The 21589-nt window shown below is 44.0% G+C and overlaps 1 protein-coding gene across 7 annotated transcripts in view; it reads left to right on the top strand.

The window, feature by feature from the left end:
- The first annotated feature begins 10620 nt into the window (after nt 1-10620).
- GRHL2 (grainyhead like transcription factor 2) overlaps nt 10621-21589 on the top strand; it is a 67076-nt gene continuing 56107 nt past the window's right edge. For 3 of the 7 annotated variants that reach the window (XM_032704691.1, XM_032704700.1, XM_032704707.1), the window contains exon 1: nt 12241-13522. In XM_032704691.1, coding sequence (XP_032560582.1) covers nt 13293-13522 — 230 coding nt within the window. In that variant the 5' untranslated portion in view covers nt 12241-13292. Of the gene's footprint in view, nt 10977-12240; nt 13523-20285; nt 21455-21589 lie in introns of those variants that run through there. The other 4 variants (XM_032704720.1, XM_032704740.1, XM_032704713.1 and 1 more) reach the window with 4 other exon arrangements.

Raw genomic sequence — 21589 nt, 5'->3', positions numbered from 1 at the left:
TCCTAGATGACAATTAGACACGTTTATATTACCTGGGTGTGACTTGTATTCTTTCACAGAAAATGCAAGAAATCACATAGGTACTGCTATAAAACTGGAATTCAGTTCTGCATGTAGAGGAGAAATATCTACCCTTATTGTACTGCTGTGTCATGTCTAGAGGTAGATGACGGGTCTGCTGAGCCAAGGAGGGCAAACCCAGCACACCGATCTCAGACTGAACAGGGGCTGTACGCAGTGAATATTAGTAAAACTAAGAAGAGGAGCAGCCATGTGCCATGGGGAGAATAGCCTGCAAAGAAATAATTGCATTTGATTCCTCTTCAAAAACCAGAGACCAGGGCTGAGGAATCTTACTTATGCAGGTAGCAGCATTCACTTGCAAACAGACTGAATTCAACCATATAGAGCCTGATCAGCAGCTCACAAAATTAGAAGGATTCTCAGTGGACTCCATCCACCACAGGATGGGACCTTCCAAAAAAGCAGTGTAGTGTTTCAAAGGAGAAAATGACACAGAGCTTAGAGAGACAAAAGCCAGAAGAGGCTGCAGAATTCCTGGGAAAGAGACTGGTCAATAAAGTGCAGGTTAAGCAGTTTCCTGGGCACAAAGGCAATGACTACACATACATGTAACAAAAAATTCCAATTCTTCACACTGCCGTCAAGGATATGTGTTGACTGATACAGCAGGCCTACAGCCAGGTTGCTACTGGCTACTGGCTACTGCTTCATTGCTGTTGAAATTTCAACTCCTATATTGTCTTATCACTCCCATCCATCTCCCAATCTGCCCAGCTCCATTGTCATTGCCACCAAATTCCAGTCATTGAAGCCAAGAACTGCTGCTGGTGCAATTCTCTGAGCAGAGGCACTTCAAAGCACCCTCCTCAGGCTCAAAAGGTTCTCCCCATTATAGTGTGATTGGTTGTTTACACTGAGGCAATTGGTGTGTGTATAACTGGCCTTGTTTACAATAAAGATTTTCAGATATCCTTGTCTCCCTTCCCCCTTCCTGCTCTGATGGAAGCTCTGGAGAACCCAAAGGGAATAGCATAGATCAAGGGGAAATCCCCCCTCCTCACACCTCATCTTGCAATGTTGGGTTTGGAAGGCCAAACCATCGAATTTGACCCCAGGCATCTACTGTCTAAAGCTAACAAAATTTAAGCACTTAGCCAGCTGTGAAGACTCTTCCAAAGCAATGAATGGATATGTAGTGCAAAGGACAACTTGAATGACTGACAGTCTTTATAATACTGTCCACAAAAACACCTTCTATATGTACATCCTTCTAAGAAAATAAGGTCATTTCACCTGTGACTTATAAAACACCTTATTGACCGAATAACTGCACTCATCCATACACTTCTGTGAATTCAGAAGCTTCACTGGTTCTATGTGAGGCTGATGCTGTGGATTGTCTTGCACTTGCAGAAATTCCCCACCACTGGAGGAGGCTGAAAGGTCCAAGAAACAGATGCTGCCAGAGCTGCTGGTGATGCCACATCTCTCTAACGCCAAGAGATGTCACGTGAGCCAGCTATGTGTGAGACTCCAGGAGAACAGGATTGTGCAAATGCTGTAATTAATTCCCCATGCTTACACTTGGATGGCTTTTGTTCACCCTGAACAGAAGAGACTGCTTTGCATGTACTTTCACAACCACTTTAACTCAAAGCTAAAACCGGGTTGCTGCCAAAAGAGGTGGGCCTGCCCTATAACTACCATCCCTTTCCTTTTGTTGGCTCCAGCATTCCCACAGTTTGGGAATGGAGTTTTAAGGGGTCAAACCAGCCCACTTACATGCCTGAAAACTAACCCTATTAAAAAACTCCAACGAAATGAAAAGAGGTTTCAGGCAGATGAAAGAGCAAGACTGCTGCTGGGACACCAGAGGGCAGAAACGCATGACCTAGGGTAAGAAAGAGAAAAAGCCCCTTTGGGCAGCCGCATGCTCTTCTACTGGGCTCAGCCAACCAGTGGTGACTCCTATGCATTTATCTGTTAGGGGTCTCAACAAAAGATGCTTTATTCAAGTACACTGTAAGGAGAAGGGTTGAAGCATGCAGTTATCTCTGCTCACCATACAAACAAGATCCCAGAAGAAACAGGATTACAGGGCCTTCTGACATTCACTTGTGTCCTGCTTTTTACTCAAGTTGCTGCCTGCTCAGCACTGTGACCTTGAGGATAGATATCACAGGAATCTGTGCTACAGGCTCAGTGTCCACCACCCGCACTTCATACATACATAAGACTGAGAAAGTTTTTATTAAGGGTTATAAAACTCTGATGAGATGGACTCCACTGTCCTTGAAGCCAACTGATGATGATACTGCATCATCAGCTGTCCTGTGTAGATACTGGTATCAGTTCAGAGTTATTGGTGCAACATAAAAAAATTCAACCTATGCTGCACATAGGCTGAACCAATTCGTTCTGATAAATGGGGTAAAGACATTTGGGTTTAAAATATCACATTTCAAATGTAGTTTGTTTTGTGAGTGCAATTCAAGCACTGCCTGGGAGCCCACAGGAGAGCAGAGGGATTCTGCCAGGCAGCAGGTTTAACAAGCAGTTAGGCATGAAGATGTTTCAGAGGCTAAGAATCCACAAGGCCCTCAACACTCTGGCACATTTGTCAAAACATGTAATCCCTGCCTGTGCAGTTTAAAAATAAATGCTTTCTAAACTGGGGAACTCACTGGTTTCACTGGGAATGCAAGAGTACTTTCCAGGAGTCAGGCTAGAGCATTCATCAAACTACCCATCTGCATTTGGCACTAGCCTGAGATTTGGGCAAGGGGTAATAAATTCCTGGCTCTGCACACACTCCCCACATAACCTTTGGCAAGCCTGTTGCTAAAAACCCTCACGTATAAAATGGAGAGGTGCTGCACCTACCTCCCCACATCAGCTTCGCACAATGCCTCTGAAAGCTCCACGGGTCAAGAACTGTCTCTGGCAGATGGTGCCTGGGCTGTAATAGTTTAAGCAACTTTGCCCTGATACCAAATGTCTTTGCCTTGGGGCTAAGAGACTGCGTGGTGTCAGTTTGGTCTTCCTCTCACAAAGGTTTCCTGAACCTTTGAAAGTGTCCTCCTGCACGTAGTTCACTCTGGAATGACAAAACCCAGGAATATGATTTTGCCTCTCTCCCCAAGCACCTTAACCATGGTATTGATTAGGCAGAGGGGTAACTCATCCCCCAGCTGTGGTAATGCAGGGTTTGTGTTCCCCTGAAAAGTCCTAGTACTCAGAGCAAAGTTTATGGTGAAATAAGGAGCAACATGCACAACTCTCCCACACCCTTCCCTGCAGGGCTATTGCTCATGTGTGGGAGCTAGAGAAAAAAGCAGTGAAGAAATGTAAATGTAAATCTGCCTGCTTTGCCCCTCACACCCAAACACTCCATATAAACAAACAGTCATCTCCAGGTACTGTTTTCAAGTCAAATAGAGACAAGCAAATACTCGACATCTCTGTCCTGAAGCACATAAAACTTCTTCACTGCAAAATACTTTTACTTTGCTTCCTCCTGAAGCTAAGATTTCCACTTACTTGGGAAAAAGGAAAAGCAACAAAAATGTATTGGAAAAGCATAGACATTGTAAATCTGTTTATTCCGAGAGATTTGGTTTCTCTACTGAAACCAAGGAGGCAAAATTTGCAGTGCAACTCCTATTTACATACAGTGTCTAAGGCATGACATGTTAAGAAGTTTCTGCATCCTGAATAAATTGACAAAACATGGATGTTTTGTCTGATCCTTCTCTTAAACACAGCTATGTACACAACAGCATAAGTAAAGCAGCCATGTAACACAGCTAAAGGCATTGGAATTACATAGGATCCTCAATCTGCACTAAAAAACAATGAAAAATCAATAGTGAATTAGGCAGTGTCGTAGTGCACACAGGTAACAGAGATACTGTAAAGGAAAAATGAAGTGTAAAGGAATTTGGAACCAACACATCAAAGTGACACACCGAGAGCCTGATTCTTGGGTCTGGCTATCCCACAACACAGAGGCAGAACAAGACAGAATAGTTATCACATCTCCCTGGGTGTCAGGGAAGTCCTTCCAGCAGCAGAGCAAAATCGACTTTTGCAGCAGTCTGAGTAGAAAAAAAGCAGGCTTGTAGGTGCATGCAGGGCATGTGCATGGTATAAACATGGTATCACTGGGATGATGAACCTGACAGGACAGGCTGACAAAGCAGCTGCAGGGGATCTAGAACTGGGGTCTTCCCTAAGCCATGGACTAAATGATCTTATAGCTCCTGAGTACTGAAGAACCAAATCTAAGCAATAAAAAAGGCCAAAGATTATGTCAACAAGCTCTGATCCTTTATTGCCCAAAAAGCTTCATGGAGTAATATCACATACTGCCTTTATGTTTATGAACGAACCTAAGGAGGTTTTCTTCTGAGGAGGCTTTCTTCTGAAATACTTCTGTATTTCAAAAGAGAATACCAAAAAATAGTAGAAAGTGACACCGCTACACCTGTCCATAAATGTACTAATAGCAGAGCTGACAAAGCTTACACAGAAACACAGAGACACAGGGTCTGGTGACCTTTCCACAGAACAAGGCAAGGCAGAGATCTCCTGGCTCCAACACTGGTTTCTTTTGTGCCACCACACAATCCTCTTTATCCTCTGCCCTTCAAATAAAATAGCATTTGCCTGCTCCTGAGGGCAGCCACAAGGATAAATGAGCAACAGCCCAGGGGCTGTCAACTCCACCTCTTATTCAGCAGATTCTGAAAGCAGCTTTTTCCATTTGCTGTGATTTTTTAAGTACCTTGCTCTTTGATTACAGTATTGATTTATTTTAAGGGAAAACCACATTGATTTTAAGCGAACAGGATGGTAAGTCCATGGCTTTGTTTCCCAACTCCTGATGCTCTGATAGGAAAGTATTTCTGCAGATTCTATGGGTTGCATTTACACTAGTTCCTGAGTGTGGGAAAAGTAAATAAGCAATTGTTTATATGCCATCCTTCACCTTCTGCACTGTGGAACCCTTATGCCTATTTCAGAACAGACTGTTGGAGCAAAAAGAGACACGGTCGTCACAGGTTTTAGAATGCTTATTATTGCAGGGCAATGTTTTAGACCTGTGGAGTTTCTATATTTTTTAAAACTCTCAACATACTTACAGTCAAAGTAAAGACACCTGAAGCTCTTGGTTTCCCTCATGTTGATGACATCCTTATTTCAAATTCCTTTAAAAAGCTGCTGTCAGTAATAATGGTTCAAAGACCACTGATGACAGCTGGAAGCAGCAACCTTGGTGGCAAACACAGACTTGGTCGTTCCCACTCTGCAGTGAGAACCTTCAGTCCGGGCCTCCATGAAACTTGGAGAAGACCATTTCCCCCAGGCACCTACTGCAGTACCAAGAATGACTGTGGGCTCATTTTGTACAACTGAGGAAATTTTGTGTTATCAACAGGAAAAAAAAAGAGATAAGAGGAGGGGAGAAAAGGAAAATAAGGAAAAAGGAAAAGAAAAAAAGGTAAAAAAGAATGAGAAAAAAAGAAGAGAAAAAAAAGAGAAAAAATGAGAAAGAGAAAAAGAAGAGAAAAAAGAAGAAAGAAAAAAGAAAAACGAGAAAAAAGGAAAAATTTTAATTTTGATAAAAAATACTGCTGGCAGTTAAAAAATTGTTCTGATAATTAAAGAAAAAAAAGGGTATATATATAGTTCACAACCTAAACAAACTAATAGCATTAAACCTTCTTCACAAAACAATTCAAATTAGGATTACTCACAATGTGTCTATGAATTTGCAATTTTGTTCTCTTATGATGCAAAGATTTTGTTGATTAACACAAGAAGCTGGACAAAGCTTTAGGAAGACGCACTCTTAACATTTTTCTCACTGGTCAGGTTATTTAGATTCTCTAGCTCTGCCCCATAAAGATATGACACATTTTTAATGTCAGCTTAATCAACGTATTTCCAAAGTCTCGGATCCCACATCACATTAAATTGTCTTTCAGAGATGTCTTCTTCTTTTTTCACACTACAGTTTTACACTAGCAGTAAAATTACCATCATTAGATGATCTATCTGTATTTTCCCAGTGGTTATAAATGCTTGAACGAATAACTAAAAAACTCTATCACCCAGATCACAGCATCTGCCGAAGAGCCATCGTTCTATCATAATTCTGTTGAATTGGTTCCAAAACTGTGAGTAATCTTTATGAAATAGATTGGTACTTTAATGTCTGCTAATCAAGTATAAACCTAATAATTCAACCTATTCTCAGACTTTGCCGCCTTCTTAGCTGTCTCAATATCTCATCTCAATACTAAAAGGATTTACATACTGTGAGGTATTTTCATCACTAAAAATTGTTTCTGTTTTAAGCTGAAACACAGCGTGTGGCACACTGCCTCAGTTCAGTGTTGCAGATATACAGGATAGTCATGTTACAACTTTGTCATCTTTCAGAACCATGAAGTCTACGTTCATAATGAGCAAAACAAAAATAAATAAAGCCCCTCCTTTTTTCTTACATGTTTCCATACTGCTTTGATGGATATAAAAGAAATGCAAATCAGCATTTCAAACAGAAAGTGGCATGCTCAGCTCCACACCTTACCCTGTGGCCAGGAAATGCTTGATATTCCATGGTCCTCCACATGGCTGAACTGCTGCTGTCATACATGATGTGGAGGTACCCAAGAGCATGAGGCTGTTAAAGGGCTTCTAGCATACCTGTTTGGGGAGCACAAATTGCAGTTTCCAGGCAGCATCCACAAGTACAGAAAGAAATCCAAAAGTACTTGCCATTAATCACAAAATCTTCTATTGTGACAGGACTTTTACAGTTCATTGTGAAGCATTAAAAGTCAACTGTTATCAGGATCATGGTTACTTAGAATTACTTTCTTGAAGTTAACAGTGCAAAGTAATTAATTTTTAGAGCATAAGAAAGATCTATTTGTGGTATAGGAGGGTTGCACTGCAATCTTTTAAGCTTATTTTGATGTATATGATGGCTTCATTGAAGTCAGTTGAGGATCAAGGTCTGCACAAATTCCAATAAATATAGTTTCATACAGAGGACTACAAAGGAACGGCTGTGGGGAGGATTAACAGTACATGTTGCATATCACAAAATTAGTAGGTAGGTGGTTGTCTTTGAACTTACTGTGAGAGAGTACATTTTATATCAACAGCCACCAATGACATAGAAAGACACAAATAAAAATACCATGTAATCACTGCCTACTGAAAACAGTTGTATTCAAACATCTGCTCTCTCACTGAACTCTTTACAACACTGTTTTGACATAAATATCTCTCCAACATCTTTTATCTCATAGACTTATTTTAATAGTGTTCTGAAATACATTTCAGGTACTTAGTGCAATTAGTAAGCCTAGTTAAGCCTTATTTGTGCACTCAATTTCCTCTACCCAGTGCTGGCAAGTCCAAATGTCTTTGGTGCTAGCTGCCGTGAACAGTGTAAACATGAGGTAAAGCTTTAGAGTGTTGAATTCTACTACTGAATCCTTACAATGCCATAAAAAAACCTATCAGATGCTGTGCAAAGAAGCACAGTATGAAAACTAGTATTTTTCTATTTAAAATATTTTCTGTACACTCCAAAGACAAGTCCTAAATTTTCAATAATGTATGGCATTCCATTTTTGCTCTACACAGCCTTTATTCTACAGGAAGCAAGACTGGTCTGGCCAGAAATAACGTTACCTGATGTTTCAATGACTAACAGATTAGTTTATAATAATCTTGTAGATCATGAAGAATGAGCATCAGGCTGGATTAGGTAGGACTCGTTTGACCTGCTCAGCTAGAGGTGGACTCCGACAATTTGATTCCAGTCTGCAGTCTGAAGCAAAAGGCTCAACCAGAAAATTATGAGTCCTATGCCTATCTACCTAGTTAAAACAATTTTTCTATCTAAGCAACTCCCAACTAAATAATAGTTGTCATCTCCAACTACCTCAAATTGAGAGTTCATTGCTGCATTTTCCACTTAAATTCCTAACTTTGACCTTGGAACACCCCCTAAGACAGTGAGCAGTAATTCAGTCTCCCAACTACCTCATTCTAAGAGAATCTCTCCTGAGAGCAGGCTGCTAAAGGCAGTTTTGTATTTGACCCAGTATTAGAACAACAAACTCCATTTCAGTTTGAGTTACAGTTTGGGTTTGGTCCAGGACTACAGATGGCATCAAAGGCAGTTTTCTTTCTTGTAAAATCACTTATCAGCAGCATTTCTACCTTGGGGAAGGTGGCATTTTCAAATGTGCTCATCACTGATCTTCCTCTCCTTCCTATACATTTCATATGGGAAAAATGTGCTGGGGGGTGGGGGTAAAGGGGGAATGAAGACATATGACAACATCCAAATGTTTCTCATAGCTGAAAAATTAAAAAAGAGAAAGAGGATACCCAAATTGGTGTCCTATTGATCCTATTGATGGTGCTCAAACAAGAAACCTTTTCAGGTCTCAAAGTTTCTTTCAGCATAACAAATATTTGGGAAAGAAACCTTATCATTTGGGAAAGAAACCTTATCATTTCTGCAGTTAACAGAGCTTCACTAACTTAAACTGCTATAGCATTCTACCACTCCTTCTCCAAAACAAGTCATAGTAATATATCTGAGAGGTTCAATTTGTTTTAAGATTACATAGTAATTTTGTATTCAAAATTGCTGTATTATTTGTAATGAATAAATTACTCTGTTTCTCTTCTGTGTTTTATGAAGTCTTATGGCTTCCTCAAAATGTATTATACAAAATAATTCATACAAACATTGCCATGAATAATGGCCATACTGGCAACTTTTGATTAGATTTACAGATTGTGTAGTAATGTTTCTTTCCTCTGAGTAGTGAATGGAGAAAGAGAACAGCTAACTAATATCCTGTGCTTAATCAAAGGGCCATCGATCTAGGTAAAGTATTTTTCTAATTATGTTTAGTTAAAGTGACAGAAATCTTCATGGGGCTATGTTTAAGCTGACTTAAAAATGATTTATACTAGATTTGCTTGATTTTATTAGTTACTATGAATATAGATAAGGTCTGAGACCCAGTAATAGATATCTGTGCCTGACTGTGATCCCTTAATACCAACGATTTAACAGTCAAATTTGATTTCAATGACAGCAGTAGGTGAAGGAAGATCAGGTCCCAAATTGCAAGACTACATGTTTTTTATATATATATGTATACATATATATTTGGTTATACATATACGTATTTCCAAGAATATCCTTTCTACAATGTTCCCCTGTCAAGGGAAACTCCTCTGTTCAGGAGTTGGACTTCACGAACTTTGTGGGTCCCTTCCAACTCCAGATATTCTATGATTCTGTGAAATCAAAGGTAGAAAATGAAAAATGCTCTTCACCTAATAGAGTATAAATTTGATGTAACTTTTAAATCACTCAGGTAATTTTCCTGCAAAGATGACTAAGTAACATAATGGTCAACCCTACGTAATGGTGCATTCTTTACACATTCAGCACAATTTATACAGGAGAGGTTATCAGCAGTCAAGCTGGATACCTAGTACAGAAAGATGTCTACAGGGGTACAGGTGGGACCAGGAAGAATTACTGGGGTCCTGACCTGTCTCTGGTGGAGGAATGGGGACTGAGAATGGGTGAAGTCTCCTTGCCACCCTTCCACTCCCTGTTCTCAAATTGTCCCAATATGGGGAGAGCTCTTCTTCCTCACCTTCTCCATCTGGGCAAAACTGCTGCTCCCACAGCCTGATCCTGGTCCTTGTAAACCCACTTTGGTCCTCTGGCAAAGTACGCAGCAGGTTGTACTGGACTGAAGGGTGATTCTCCATTCACCTTGCCTCTGCATAACAGAGCCTTCCTCAATAAACATTCCATTCCAGCTTTCCCATTCTCTTCCAGCTTTCCCCCGCTGACAAAACAAACCCTTCAACCCCCCTAGCTCAACTGTCAGCTCTGAGATCCACGCAGTGGGTGTCATCTCCTGGCACTATCTCATCCTGCTGCCATGAGATGCCTTCTGTACCACGACGTTCACCAACGTCAGCTCCGTCTGGTCTCAACCGTGGCAAGGTCAAGAGAAAAAAAAAAGGAAGAGAAGAGGAAGAAAAGATGGTAAAAATGACCCTAAACCCAAGAAAAAAACCCGATCTAACAAACTGTTCTGCGAAGGCCGACGCCTCCCATGCCGCTATTCGACGGCAACCGCTTTCGGGCACAGAGCAGCCTGGCAGGTGAGGCAGGAGGACCACGGCCAGGGGCCGCCTCCAAAGGGGCACCGCCGGCTCTGCGCCGCTCCTCGCCTCGTCTCGCCTCCTGAGCGCGGCCCGTTCACGGCGCGGGCAGGGAGGGGTTGTTGGACGGGGGAACTGCCCGCCACCCCAGCGCCGGTTCCTCCTTTCCTTCCTTCTCTTCCCTTCCCGGCTCCCCCTTTCCTTCCTTCCTTCCTTCCCTTCCCTCCCTGCCGGCGACCCCGCGGTGCCTCCCGGCGCGGTGCGTTCGTTACCTGGCGCTCGGCGGCGGCTCCGTCCTCACCTGTGCGCGCCCCTGCCAATGGCAGCGCACCTGGCGGCCGCGCCGCCCAATCAGCGCGCGGCTCGTCCCTCTCCCCGCTCCTTTAGTGAAAGAATCCAGCGCCGCTCGGGAAAGTTACCTGTGCGCGTCCGGCCCGGCCGTTCTCCTGTGCCGAGCCCCGCCGGCGCCCCAGCCCCGCCGCTCCCCACATGCCAGGGGGAGGGGGCTCTACCTGTCCTGCCTCGGCGGCTGGCTGCGGAGCCGGGAGAGGGGGGGAAGGAAAGCAGAATTACCAGTAGCTCTGGTTCTGCCGTCCCGGGCGTTCACACGCACACCTTCACCTGCACAGACCTGAAAGTCCAGTTCCGCCAGGGAGACGGAGGCACCGGGAAAAGGGGAGAGAGTTCATTGGATCAAACATGTCACAAGAGACGGACAAGTAAGTGATCGCAGGCACGCCGCTGCACCCGCTGAGCGGGGCGGCCCGCCGGGCTGGCCGCGTTCCCCCTCGCCCGTGGCGGACGCGGACCCGCCAGGACGGCGCTTCTCCCTCTTCTCCCTCCTGCAGCGATGCCGGATCGGGCGCATAGACACTGCGAAGCGCCCGAGGACAAGGCTGCGGCTCGCCGCCCCGCACCTCGCTCTCCGTCTGGCCGTGGGGCTGCGCGAATAGTTTTTTCTCCTTTTAGTTCAGGGGTTTTTTTTGTTTGGTTGGGTTTTTTTATATTGGTTTGGGGGTTTTTCTCCCCTCACCTCAAGGGTCGCTTTTCGGGAGGGAACGCTCCTCGCCCTGGAAGAGCGGAGCGGTCTCCGCCCGCCGAAGGCCCCGGACGGAAAGTGCTTCCTTGCTTTTGTGTTGGCGCAACAAAGGGCTTTATCCCCCAAGGGCCGGGCACGGCCATCTTCCCTCCTGGGCTGGGGCCGGGCGGGCAGGGGGCCCAGGCGGCGGGAGGAAGGCCCTGGCTCGGCCCAGGTGTTCGCCGGCCGCCCCGTGCGGCGCCTTCAGCCCTCGCCGTCCTGACCTTGTTTTCCCGGCGGGACGCCTCGGTGGGCCTGCGGCTGCCTGGAGACCGGCGGGGTTAAAAAGTAACTTTCCCAGTAGCGGGGCCGAAGGAGGAGGATGAGGAGGAGATGGAAGTCGCCCGCTCCCGCCGGCCGAGGGCCCGCCGCAGCCCCTGTTTCGCCCGGGCCTGGCGCAGCGAGGCCGGGGCAGAGCGGCGGTGCGAGGGGACTCCGCGCTGCCCCCCAGGGCCGCCGGCCGTAGTGTTGGGACCCCCCCGGGACATCCAGGCCTGCGGCGGGGCCAGCGGCGGGCTCGGTGTCCCGCCGCGGGCAGCGCCGCCAGGAGCCGTCGGTGGGCGCCGAGGCCGCGGCGTGGCCGTTCCCGCCACCGCGGCTCCGGCTGCGCCCGGGGCCCGTGGGCCCAGACCGCGGGTGGGTCATTTACCCCCAGTAAATAATTCGCACGGGCGATGCCGCGCTCCCGCCATGGCGGCGGGTGGCTCGGCCTGGCGCCCAGAGCCGCCGTGAGGCAGCCAGGCGGGAAGGCCATTTTCCCTGCTCCGGTGATTAGTGTTTCTGCAGGAGGCAGCTGGGGAGAGCTACGGGCAAAGGAAGATGGAGGGCGGGAGGTGGCAGTTTTGTTTTACTGCTGCCCCGGTGCAGGTAGGAACGCCACGGAGACGGGTGTGATCTCGGCTTGGTGTTAGTCAGGTGGAATCCCTGGTTGGGCTCCTCAGGAGCCTTTGTGCCAAAGGAGGTGGAGAGGAGGAGCCTGATGCTGGAGGGAGGCTCGGTGACAACCTGCCTGTCAAGGAGTGAAAGAAGGAGATTATCCGACAAAAGAGAACAGTAGGGTTGGCTGCCCTGATAGGGAAGAAACAGGACCGTTCAGAGGAGAAAGATTAAGAAAAAAAACTAGGCCTGGTCTTTTCAAACATCAGCTGACAGCGGAATTGTTCAAAGGTAGTTATTGACATGAAATTAAAATGGTTGGGGTAGGAGCTGGGAACAGAGTGAAATTTAGGAGTTCATCTGAGCTGGGATGGGAACTAATGCCTTAGGTGGCCAGATTAGAGCAGTAAATGATTTAAGTAAGTGCAAGGAAGGGAATGAGGATACAGCCCTGAGGGTTGTCGGTGAGGAGCAGGTAAAAGATCAGTCGTTGAGGTCGGGAAGGGAACCAGATTAACTGTGAAAGAGGTGACACGATGGAAGGCATGCCAAAGCAACGGGCAGTTCCAGGACTGCACGAAGCTGAAAGTTACTCCCTGGCCCAACCTAGTTGCCGGTAGTTTCAGCAGTCAGAAACTAGGCTGCGACAGATCAAGAGCACTTAACGGGAGTGGGAGGGAAATACGGAGGGATGAGGAGGGTCAGAAGAACAGCTTCGCACCACAGTCGGCACTGAAATGGAAAAACAGTGCAGTGGAAACCTGTAAGAAACTAGGGCAAAAGTGGTTCCGTTCTGGACCTTTCCAACAGGAACAGTATGGCATAGGTGTAAACTATTGAGACAGAAGCGTTAATGCCCTTCATACCCAGCTCTGTGTAGTGCTGCTGCCGCTACCGCTGGGAGGAACTTAAGAGCAGTGGCAGTGGCATGCAGCCTCAAGTAACAGCACTTGCCCCGTTGCACGTATGCCTGTGATCTTTCTGGTTAAGATCTTTAGAAAATTCATAGGTCATAGTTAAGAGTTTGAAAAGGAAATAAAAAGTAAAGAAGTCTCCTGTGTTCTCTATACGCAAGTGTAACATGAGAAGACAAATACATTTGTTTCCAGAAGAGATGACCAGGTGGAATGAGGTAATAGGGGGAGTTTGCATGGGAAGGTTTTTGTTTGTTTGTTTGTTTTTAGGCTCTAATGGTATCCAATTAAAACCTAATCCAGAGAGTACATTATTCTCCTCCACATGGCCTTTCTTTTTGTTAAAACCAGATCTTCCCTGTAGGCAAGACTGGACAGTGAAGCTCGTTATTTCGAGGTCAGTTAATTTGTCAGTGTCATTGGATGGGTTTTTGTGGGGCTTGTGCTGGTAAAGTGCTGATGTAGAGAGGACTAAGCAGCTGAGGGGATATAGAAAGTGTGGAAAATACATTCTATGGGACTTGCCAGCTTTTCTGGAGAGGTGTAGCTCAACTGGGCTGCCTGCTGTTCACATTTGGAGGGAGGAGCAGGAACAGCGGTTCTATAGTCCTTTAAGGGAGGAAGGTGAACAGTGCTTTTATTCTGTAGTGCTTTAAGGGGCAGTTAGGTGAAAATGCTAAAGAACCAGGTGTTTGATTCTAATGCTAACTGAGGAGCTTGGAAGGGGAGATTATCCTTAAGATAGTCACACTATCTTCCTGTCTTTCCCTTTAGTCTTTCTGGCTAAGCTGGGTCTTGCCTGCTTGCTTCCACAAACTCCCATCGGTCAGGAGAGATAAGGCATGATTGCACATGCATTTTTTCAGAGGTAGTACCGACTTAAGCAGGCTGTAGCCACTTGTTCCTGCTTCTGTTCTGCCCTCTCAGCTGTGTCAGTAGAGCTGTTTGTGCAGCTAGAGAACTGGCTCAGGGGAGTGTTGGTTTGAGAGTAGCCTGATCTTCTGGAGGTTATTTTTGACATTCATTTTTCATTGGTCTGAGTTCATATGCAGAGGGGGTGCAAGCAAATTGTAGGTGTTAAAGACAAGAACTGCTCAATCTAGAATCTCTACAGAAGGAAATGTGTGTTCCTGCCTCTCTATGAATGTTTTGGAGGTTTGTTCATCTGCTTCTGTTACTATCCAATTTCCAGACCCATTACGAGGTGAACTGGAGATTAAATGGAGACCAGGGGACATAAGGTGGGAGGAGGGAGCATCCCCTTTGCATGGTTTAAAGATGCAAAGATTCCAGGGTTCATTTCTGCATTTATAGGCTGAAAAGTTGTTCTTACATGTAGTGTACAGGAGAAAAAGATGATTACAAAATTCCAGAGTAATGGCTCTAGTGCATTAGTGAAGCTAATCAGTGAGCTCACTACTTCTTGAGACTTAACTGGATTTTAGAGATTGACAGTACTTCTGTGAGGAGCAAAAATTGTACAACCGTTTGTGATCTGCCACGGTTGTGTCCCTGCTGCTCCTGATGTTGTGTAAAGTCCCTCGTGGGCTGGAGTGCAGTTGCGTGAGGAGCAGGCTCGCAGCAGGCCCCTGCACGCTGGCCCAGCACGCTGGCCCTGTGGCTCTGCTGGATGCCCAGCCGCGTGACTGCCTGCCTGTCAGGCCGGGATGTGCAAGAGCTACTCAGGACACCAGGTAGATGGGGCTGGGGCATGCTCGGACTGACCACATTAAGGAGGGCTTGGGGCACCCTGGGTCTGCAGCTGAACATGTGCTTGTGGGTAAATAACTGAGGGGAGAGTGAGCCTGTAGGTGGGAATGGGTTCAGACCTGTTCCTGTGTGTCAGTGGAGGCGTGTTCACCTCTGCAACTTGCTGCTTGGTAGTATCTGTGGCAGTTGATCTTGGATTCTTCACAGGGTAATTCTGATTTACTGTTTTCTCCTTAGTGTGTAAATATACTGCCCTCATAATATTTAACTTAAGCATCTAGTACTATAATACAAAGGGCATTTGTAGTTTACAATGTAATTCTATGAACTGTTCTTAATTTTTTCTTTGAGGGTCAAATGTGTTTCCTGTCAGCAGACTGTGAGTGTCAATTAGGTGACAGACTACTCAGTTATATTTTTTTTTCCCATTGCTGAGTGTCTGAATAGAACATTGATTGAGATGAATTTTCCAAAGTGTTACTCATCAGGGAACAAATGGAGAAACAGGAATTAGATGTGTTTAGTTTTCCACTTTTCAAATGTCAGACATGCTGTCGTGGATGTTCCCTAGAAAATCATTTCTGTGCAAGGAAAGCAGAAAATCAGTGTGCAGAACCTCACAGAGCTTGCAACTATAAGCTTAACTGAGAGGAGTAAGGGTATCAAATGGTTAGGTCTTACTGTTAACACTGCTGTCTCTCTGGTGCTGAAGTCTGAGACTAGACTGAAGATCAAAGCAGAACAGGAGGGGGGATTTTCCCAGGTCACTTTAACTTGATTGTAATGATCCCATAACCTCTTTCCTGTGGAAGGGTCAGCAGGGACATCATCATTCTTGTTCTGGCAGGGACACCTGAAGGGGAAATGATATTACGCCAGTTGACGTTTGTTGTCAAACATTTTCACAAATATTAATCCAGTGCAGACCATTGATGGCTGCCTTAAATACTTTTTTCCTTTACTATGGAGCAGCCAATTAAACTGCCCTTTTTTTGTACACACACAAAATAGCACTTTCAAATGTTGGTCTAAGAATTCATCCTGGGATGTTCATTAGCTTTTTAATCAGTGACTGGGATGGTGCTGGCTAATTAAAAGAAGATAAGTAATTATTTCGGACATCTTAGTATACAGGAATACTGTTCTATTCTTCTCTAGTACTGACTTCAAAAAGAAGACAGTGGTTGCTTACAAAATGTTTAACCAAGGAAACTGTATTATGTGCATGTGAACCGTGAAGTCAAATATTGCAACATATCTATAGCTTGAGAATGTCTCCAACCTCAAAGATTACCTATATAGATTTATTTTTATATATATTTATATCTGTATCTGCCTAGATTTGTTAATTTTCGTAATTGTGGGAGGTGATGGCATACTCCATAATTCTGTATTTTAATTGTTCTGTAAAGTATACTCTTGGGTTTGTAAGCTTTTTAAAAATGTTTGTGGGAAATCTCGACTCCCAGGATTGCTTAGTTGTTGAATTATGTTTTCTTTCTGACTGCGTAAAAGGTTTAGTATCCTGGAAAAAAACAGCAATCAGTGCTATCAGTGCAGTAACTATTCCATTTCCATTAACTCTGTGGAAGCAGTGAGTGAACAAGGACCACAGGGCCAAGGGTCAGGTTAAACGGCAGCAGGTCTGGGAAGCCTTGTTATAACCTGTTTTTAATTTTAAAGGCACTTCTGGCTGCTTCAAGTCATCTAAAACACCCTTGGGTGCTATGCACACTGGAAGTATGCTTCCTAGCAAAACAGCACAGCCTGTTACGAAGCCGCTAAGTAGTTACTGATTCTGATCAACTATTAGCTCCTGAAGGACTGCTGTGAACTTCAATTTTTCCTCATTTTTTAAGATGTCAGTGATTTCTTACAAATGTACTGAAATCTTGCCTTTTTTTGAGACTGTTTTCTTCTTGGATAAAAAAAAAAAAGGATGCAACAGGTGTAGTGCACTAGTAACAAAAGATTGTCTGGTAGAAATAATATTTAATTACAATGAAACAAAGAAGTCTCTGAAATGACAGGTATAAAAAGTTTGTCTCAGGTTGAGTAATTGCCTGCTTGAACTAGTCCTCGTAGGCATTTACTGTATATATTTAATCCTTGTGTCAGATTTCTTTTTCATACTTCCACTTTGACATAGTTAATTTTTTGTCAATGTTAATGAATCACCTATTTGTTTTAATCTCTTTAATCACTATTGCATGCCCAAGTCATTTTGGTTCTGAGTAAAAGCAAATAAAACTTTTACTAGGCATCTAATTGTTGAACTAGTCTGTTTTCCCATTCACTGTTGCTTCTCTCAGTATATTATTTTACTTTCTCTCGGAGTGTTTAGTAAAGTTAAATAATTTCTTTTAATCATTTAGCATGTGTTCAGGTTTGTCTTGTGCTCAAAAAAGTATAATTGTCCCAAAATTAGAAGAGTCCCAAACCTGCATTCATTAGCAGGCAAAATTACTCAGCCTCTTTAATGGGAGTTTTTTCCTTGGTATGGACTCCTGGCTGGGCCAGAGGGCATCTTGCCTTTTCATTTCCTGGTGGTCTAAATGCTTTGATTTTTTTTCCTTTACTCTCAAATCTTTTGTATATTTATATACTCACTGGATTTGGTTAAGTGCATTTTGGAGACCTGTTGTGCTTCTGGGAATGATGTGATTGTCGTCTATGAATGACAAAATACTGAGACACATGGGCCATAATTTTCCTGTTCCTTAAACGTTTACACTCCTTTGTAGTTTTAACAGAACCCTATTATCTAATTGAAACAACAGTGTTGCTGACTATTTAATTATACTTTTGGCAATAAATCCTGAGGAGTCTCAAAATTTTTTTAACTAAATAAATCAAAACTTGCAGTGAGTCATACATGTTTTTGGTTTTTTTGTTGTTGTTTTTTTGTTTTTTGTTTATAACTTGATGTCTAGACAAAGTAGTATGTTGAGGGTAGTAAACTTGAGCCAAAACTAACATTAGAATCTTTAAAACAAATGGTTTCAAGCACTGGGATTAGCTTTGATTTATACTTCTCTGTGTAATGAGCACAGACAGAAATTTATGATCTGGAATCTAAAGTTTGTTAACTTATCCAGCTTCTATAGGATCTGTCCTGCATTTTAAATGGTCATAGTACTTCAGTTTGTGCCTGTGAATGCATATGTATGGGCATTAGTTGTAAGACAAATTGTATGAACATCTGTTCTAAATCTGCTTTGTAGCTGAACTGAGATTTGTATAAGCGTAAAATAAACTTACAAAGGGTTTTAGAGCTACTGAAACGTTTGTAAATGATCATACTGTACTCTCCTTAACTATGTCAAAACTGAAGTGGGAACTTCTCTTTTTCTGCTTCTTGGATGTGTCTGAAGTGTGCTCCTGTACCTTTTGTCACACCAAATGAAACACAGGCATTCTTGAAGTTCCCCATTTCTTACTTTGCACTGGAGGAAAGACTAAGCAGGCAGGTGTTCTTCCCGTAGCCCACTGGGTCACAGCATACTTCAGCCAGATCTCTGATCTGGACAATTATGGGATCAGAAACCCAGGGTGCCACATGGTGTGTGGTGCATGTCTGCATGCAACATGGAAGTGGTCCATTTGGCTAGCATCGTGTTTTAGAATTCGTGTTTCTGCCAGGGTTTATGGATTGGAGACAGTTGTGGTTTTCACCTTCTTATCATCCAGCTAACAAGGAGGTTATGGTCAATATCCTGTGGCCTTGATGTGCTGGGCAGGGAACCAGGGTGACGTGTTGCCTTTTCCAGTTATTTGACTAATGCCAAATTTTGTGTGCTTTGTAACAGCTGTATTGACCAAAGCCCCCTATCCCTTCTCTTGAAGGGATAGTTTGCAGAGGATGTGCTTGGCGCTCTTATCTCAGCCCTGTAAGAATGGACAGGCTCAGGCCTGGGCTGAAACCTGGGAACTGGGACTCCTCCTGTTCTGCTGTCTCGAACACATTGCTTGTGTGTTCCCATCTGGCACCTAGCCCCTGCAGGGAAGGGAAAGTCCTCATGCATTGTCAGGGAGCGAAGAAGTCTGCAGGTATATTAATGGAGCAGCTTGATTGTAACTTTATTTTTTTAAGCTTGTTGAAAGAACAAATGCAATGTCAAAAAAAAACAAAACGCACTTAAAACGTGGAAATGCCTGGGCTGGGTGCCCACCTTGGCAGTTTAAACAATCTGCTTTGGGTTGCAGATTTGGGCAAGGCAAAAGACATGGGGCAGGGAGGAAGAGGCTTTCTTCCCCACTAGCACCAACTGGATCAGGATATAATGCTGGGCATATGATGGAGCAAGATGCACTGTACTTAATGCAGCACAGCTGCATCAGTCTGCTTTATGTTCGGGGCATATTTTGCAGAGAGGTTGAGGGCTGCTTGAACTCTACAAATTCAACAGAAAGCTCTTGAGCATCCAAATTTGTCTGAGAGAGACTGGCAGGTGGGACATCTTGTTTCTGAATAAAAAGGAGGCTGATCACGAAGCCTTTCACCATTGTTCATGAGTGTGTTAATTCTGATTCATCGTAAACTAATTCACAAATTGCATCAAGTTGGGTGAGAATTTGCCTGTAGTAGGATTTTATAGCCCCAAGTGCTGGCTGTTGAATGTTCACTATCTTTAATCCAAGGAAGAGCTTGCAAGGCCAGCCCTTCTAGCTGATTTATTGACATTAAGTACAACGTACCTCCAAGTTACATTGTACTGCAGTAACTGAAAGTTTTGAACATCTTTATAGACTACACTTGTATAGGTTTTATAAAATTCCGTAATCTTAATTTTAAATAAACTCAAATCACCCTAATCGTTGTAAATCTGGAAAATTTATATGTCTTTTCTTATGAAAGAACAGATCATATAGGATATAGGATGGTAGGAACAGGAAAATATCTACTAAACAGTTGGGAGGAAAAAAGATTGCAAAATAAAGCCCATCTGAAATTCAGTCTTGACATAAATACTCAAGTGTCAGAGCAGTCTACCTCCTAGCTAGACCATGCCCCAGAAAATACCTTTCATCTTCACACACCTAGTACTGTTTAACCTAGAACAGTTGAAACATTTTGCATTCATTAGGGGCTCAAGTGATAGCTTGAGAAGAACCATTTACTTTTTAGACACAAAGAATCCTCAATTCTTCAACTTTATCTCCATGATAAAATAATGGTGTGCTTTCATCTTGTACAGGTGCATCTCTCCCAGCTGTGTTCTGGTTAGCACACATCCTGACTCCAGCATGGAGGGGTGATGGGCTAGCCTGTGTGAGGGATGGGCACAGTAGGGATTGGGTTCATTCACTGCTCCTTGGCAGGCTCTCTAGCTGAGGCTACAGTGGCTACAGTGCTGGTGTTGCTGGTTAGGTTCAACAGGAGTCTTGCGCTTGCAGTCTTGGCCCATCTTCCCTCCTTAAGTGAGTGGTTCTCCATGGATGGGGTCACTGATGGATTTGCAGGTTTTAGTAAGATCCATAGATGTGTTGCTAATTGCAGGCTCCAACCCAGGCTTTTCTTTCAGGTGCAGTGTTCAGAGCAGCTCTCTCCAGTGGGAATGTGGTTACTTGTAGCTGTCCACGTTTTTCTTCCACGTGGTCTAGGTGCCACCAGAGTCATTCCAAGCAGCTGCCTGCTGGCATCAGTTACACAGCTGGAACAGCTGGGGTTGTCCTGGCATGGAAGGATACCTGACAAGACCAGGGAGCTTACCTGTGCATAGCCTCGCTCAGGATGTTGGGTTTTCTTGGCATATATTAAAATACAATGTATTTATCTCTTTTAGTTATGGAGGACTTTGCTAGCCCTCTGTCACGTTTAGTTGAAATTGTCCAGAAGGTTCCGCAGATATGGAAAAGAAAAGGGAATGCATGTGCACACACAAATCTCATTTCTTAAGAGAAACCCTCCCTCCTATCCAAATGGCCTTACTTAATAGAGAAGTTTTCTTAAAGTGAGCCCAGTTGTTTTGGCTGACTGCTAGGGATATAATCTTTGAAATGATTGACTATGTTAAATCATGACAATTAGATCTGACCATTAACCTCCCACAGAGCTGATTACGGGGATGGGGTGATGAGGAAGTTTTCTATTTTTCTTAGTGCTATTGTTTCAGTCTGTTTGCAGAGTAAACACAATGAGTGTGTCGGTTGATTACACTGCAGACCATCTCTCAAGCCAGAGGAGACGGCTATTTAGTACTGAAATGTGAAAACTTGTGTTTTAGAGAAAACTTGCTCTGCAGAGGTGTTGGGAAGGCTCTAGGTCTATGCACCTGTGCCTTTCCAGTCATCTCAACTGTTTACTTACCGAGTGACTGTTTCTAGAGTGTTTATCCCCTTTACTTTAGCTTCTACCCAACACAGTCATATACATACCTCTGAGAGACTGCACTCTGGTCGTTTCTTTTAAGGTTGTTTCAACTAAGTTAGAGCAGCAGAGATTGACTCCTCCCCTCCAGCATTTTTACGGACAAGCACAGCCCAGCTCTTAGAAGATAAGTTTTTGAAGGGCATCTTGCCTTTAGTGCTCATAAATTGGTTCTTTCGAGGGCTGTGAGTGCTCTGAGTAACAAAAGGCAGTTATTGACTGTAAGGGAAGATTGCTCCAGGAAGAAGGGTGAGTGGTATTTTGTGCATTGCAGTGGGCAGCCGCCCATGCGGTGAAACAGCCCGGATTTAGCTGAAGGGGAGCTTTGTTGAGGAAAGGAGAATCCTTGCCTGGAATAATTGCTTCTGAGCCAGGGAGAATTGA

The sequence above is a fragment of the Chiroxiphia lanceolata genome, chromosome 1 (assembly GCF_009829145.1).
Source record: "Chiroxiphia lanceolata isolate bChiLan1 chromosome 1, bChiLan1.pri, whole genome shotgun sequence".
In the NCBI taxonomy this organism is placed as follows: Eukaryota; Metazoa; Chordata; class Aves; order Passeriformes; family Pipridae; genus Chiroxiphia; species Chiroxiphia lanceolata.
This window is presented reverse-complemented; position numbering and strand designations above follow the sequence as displayed.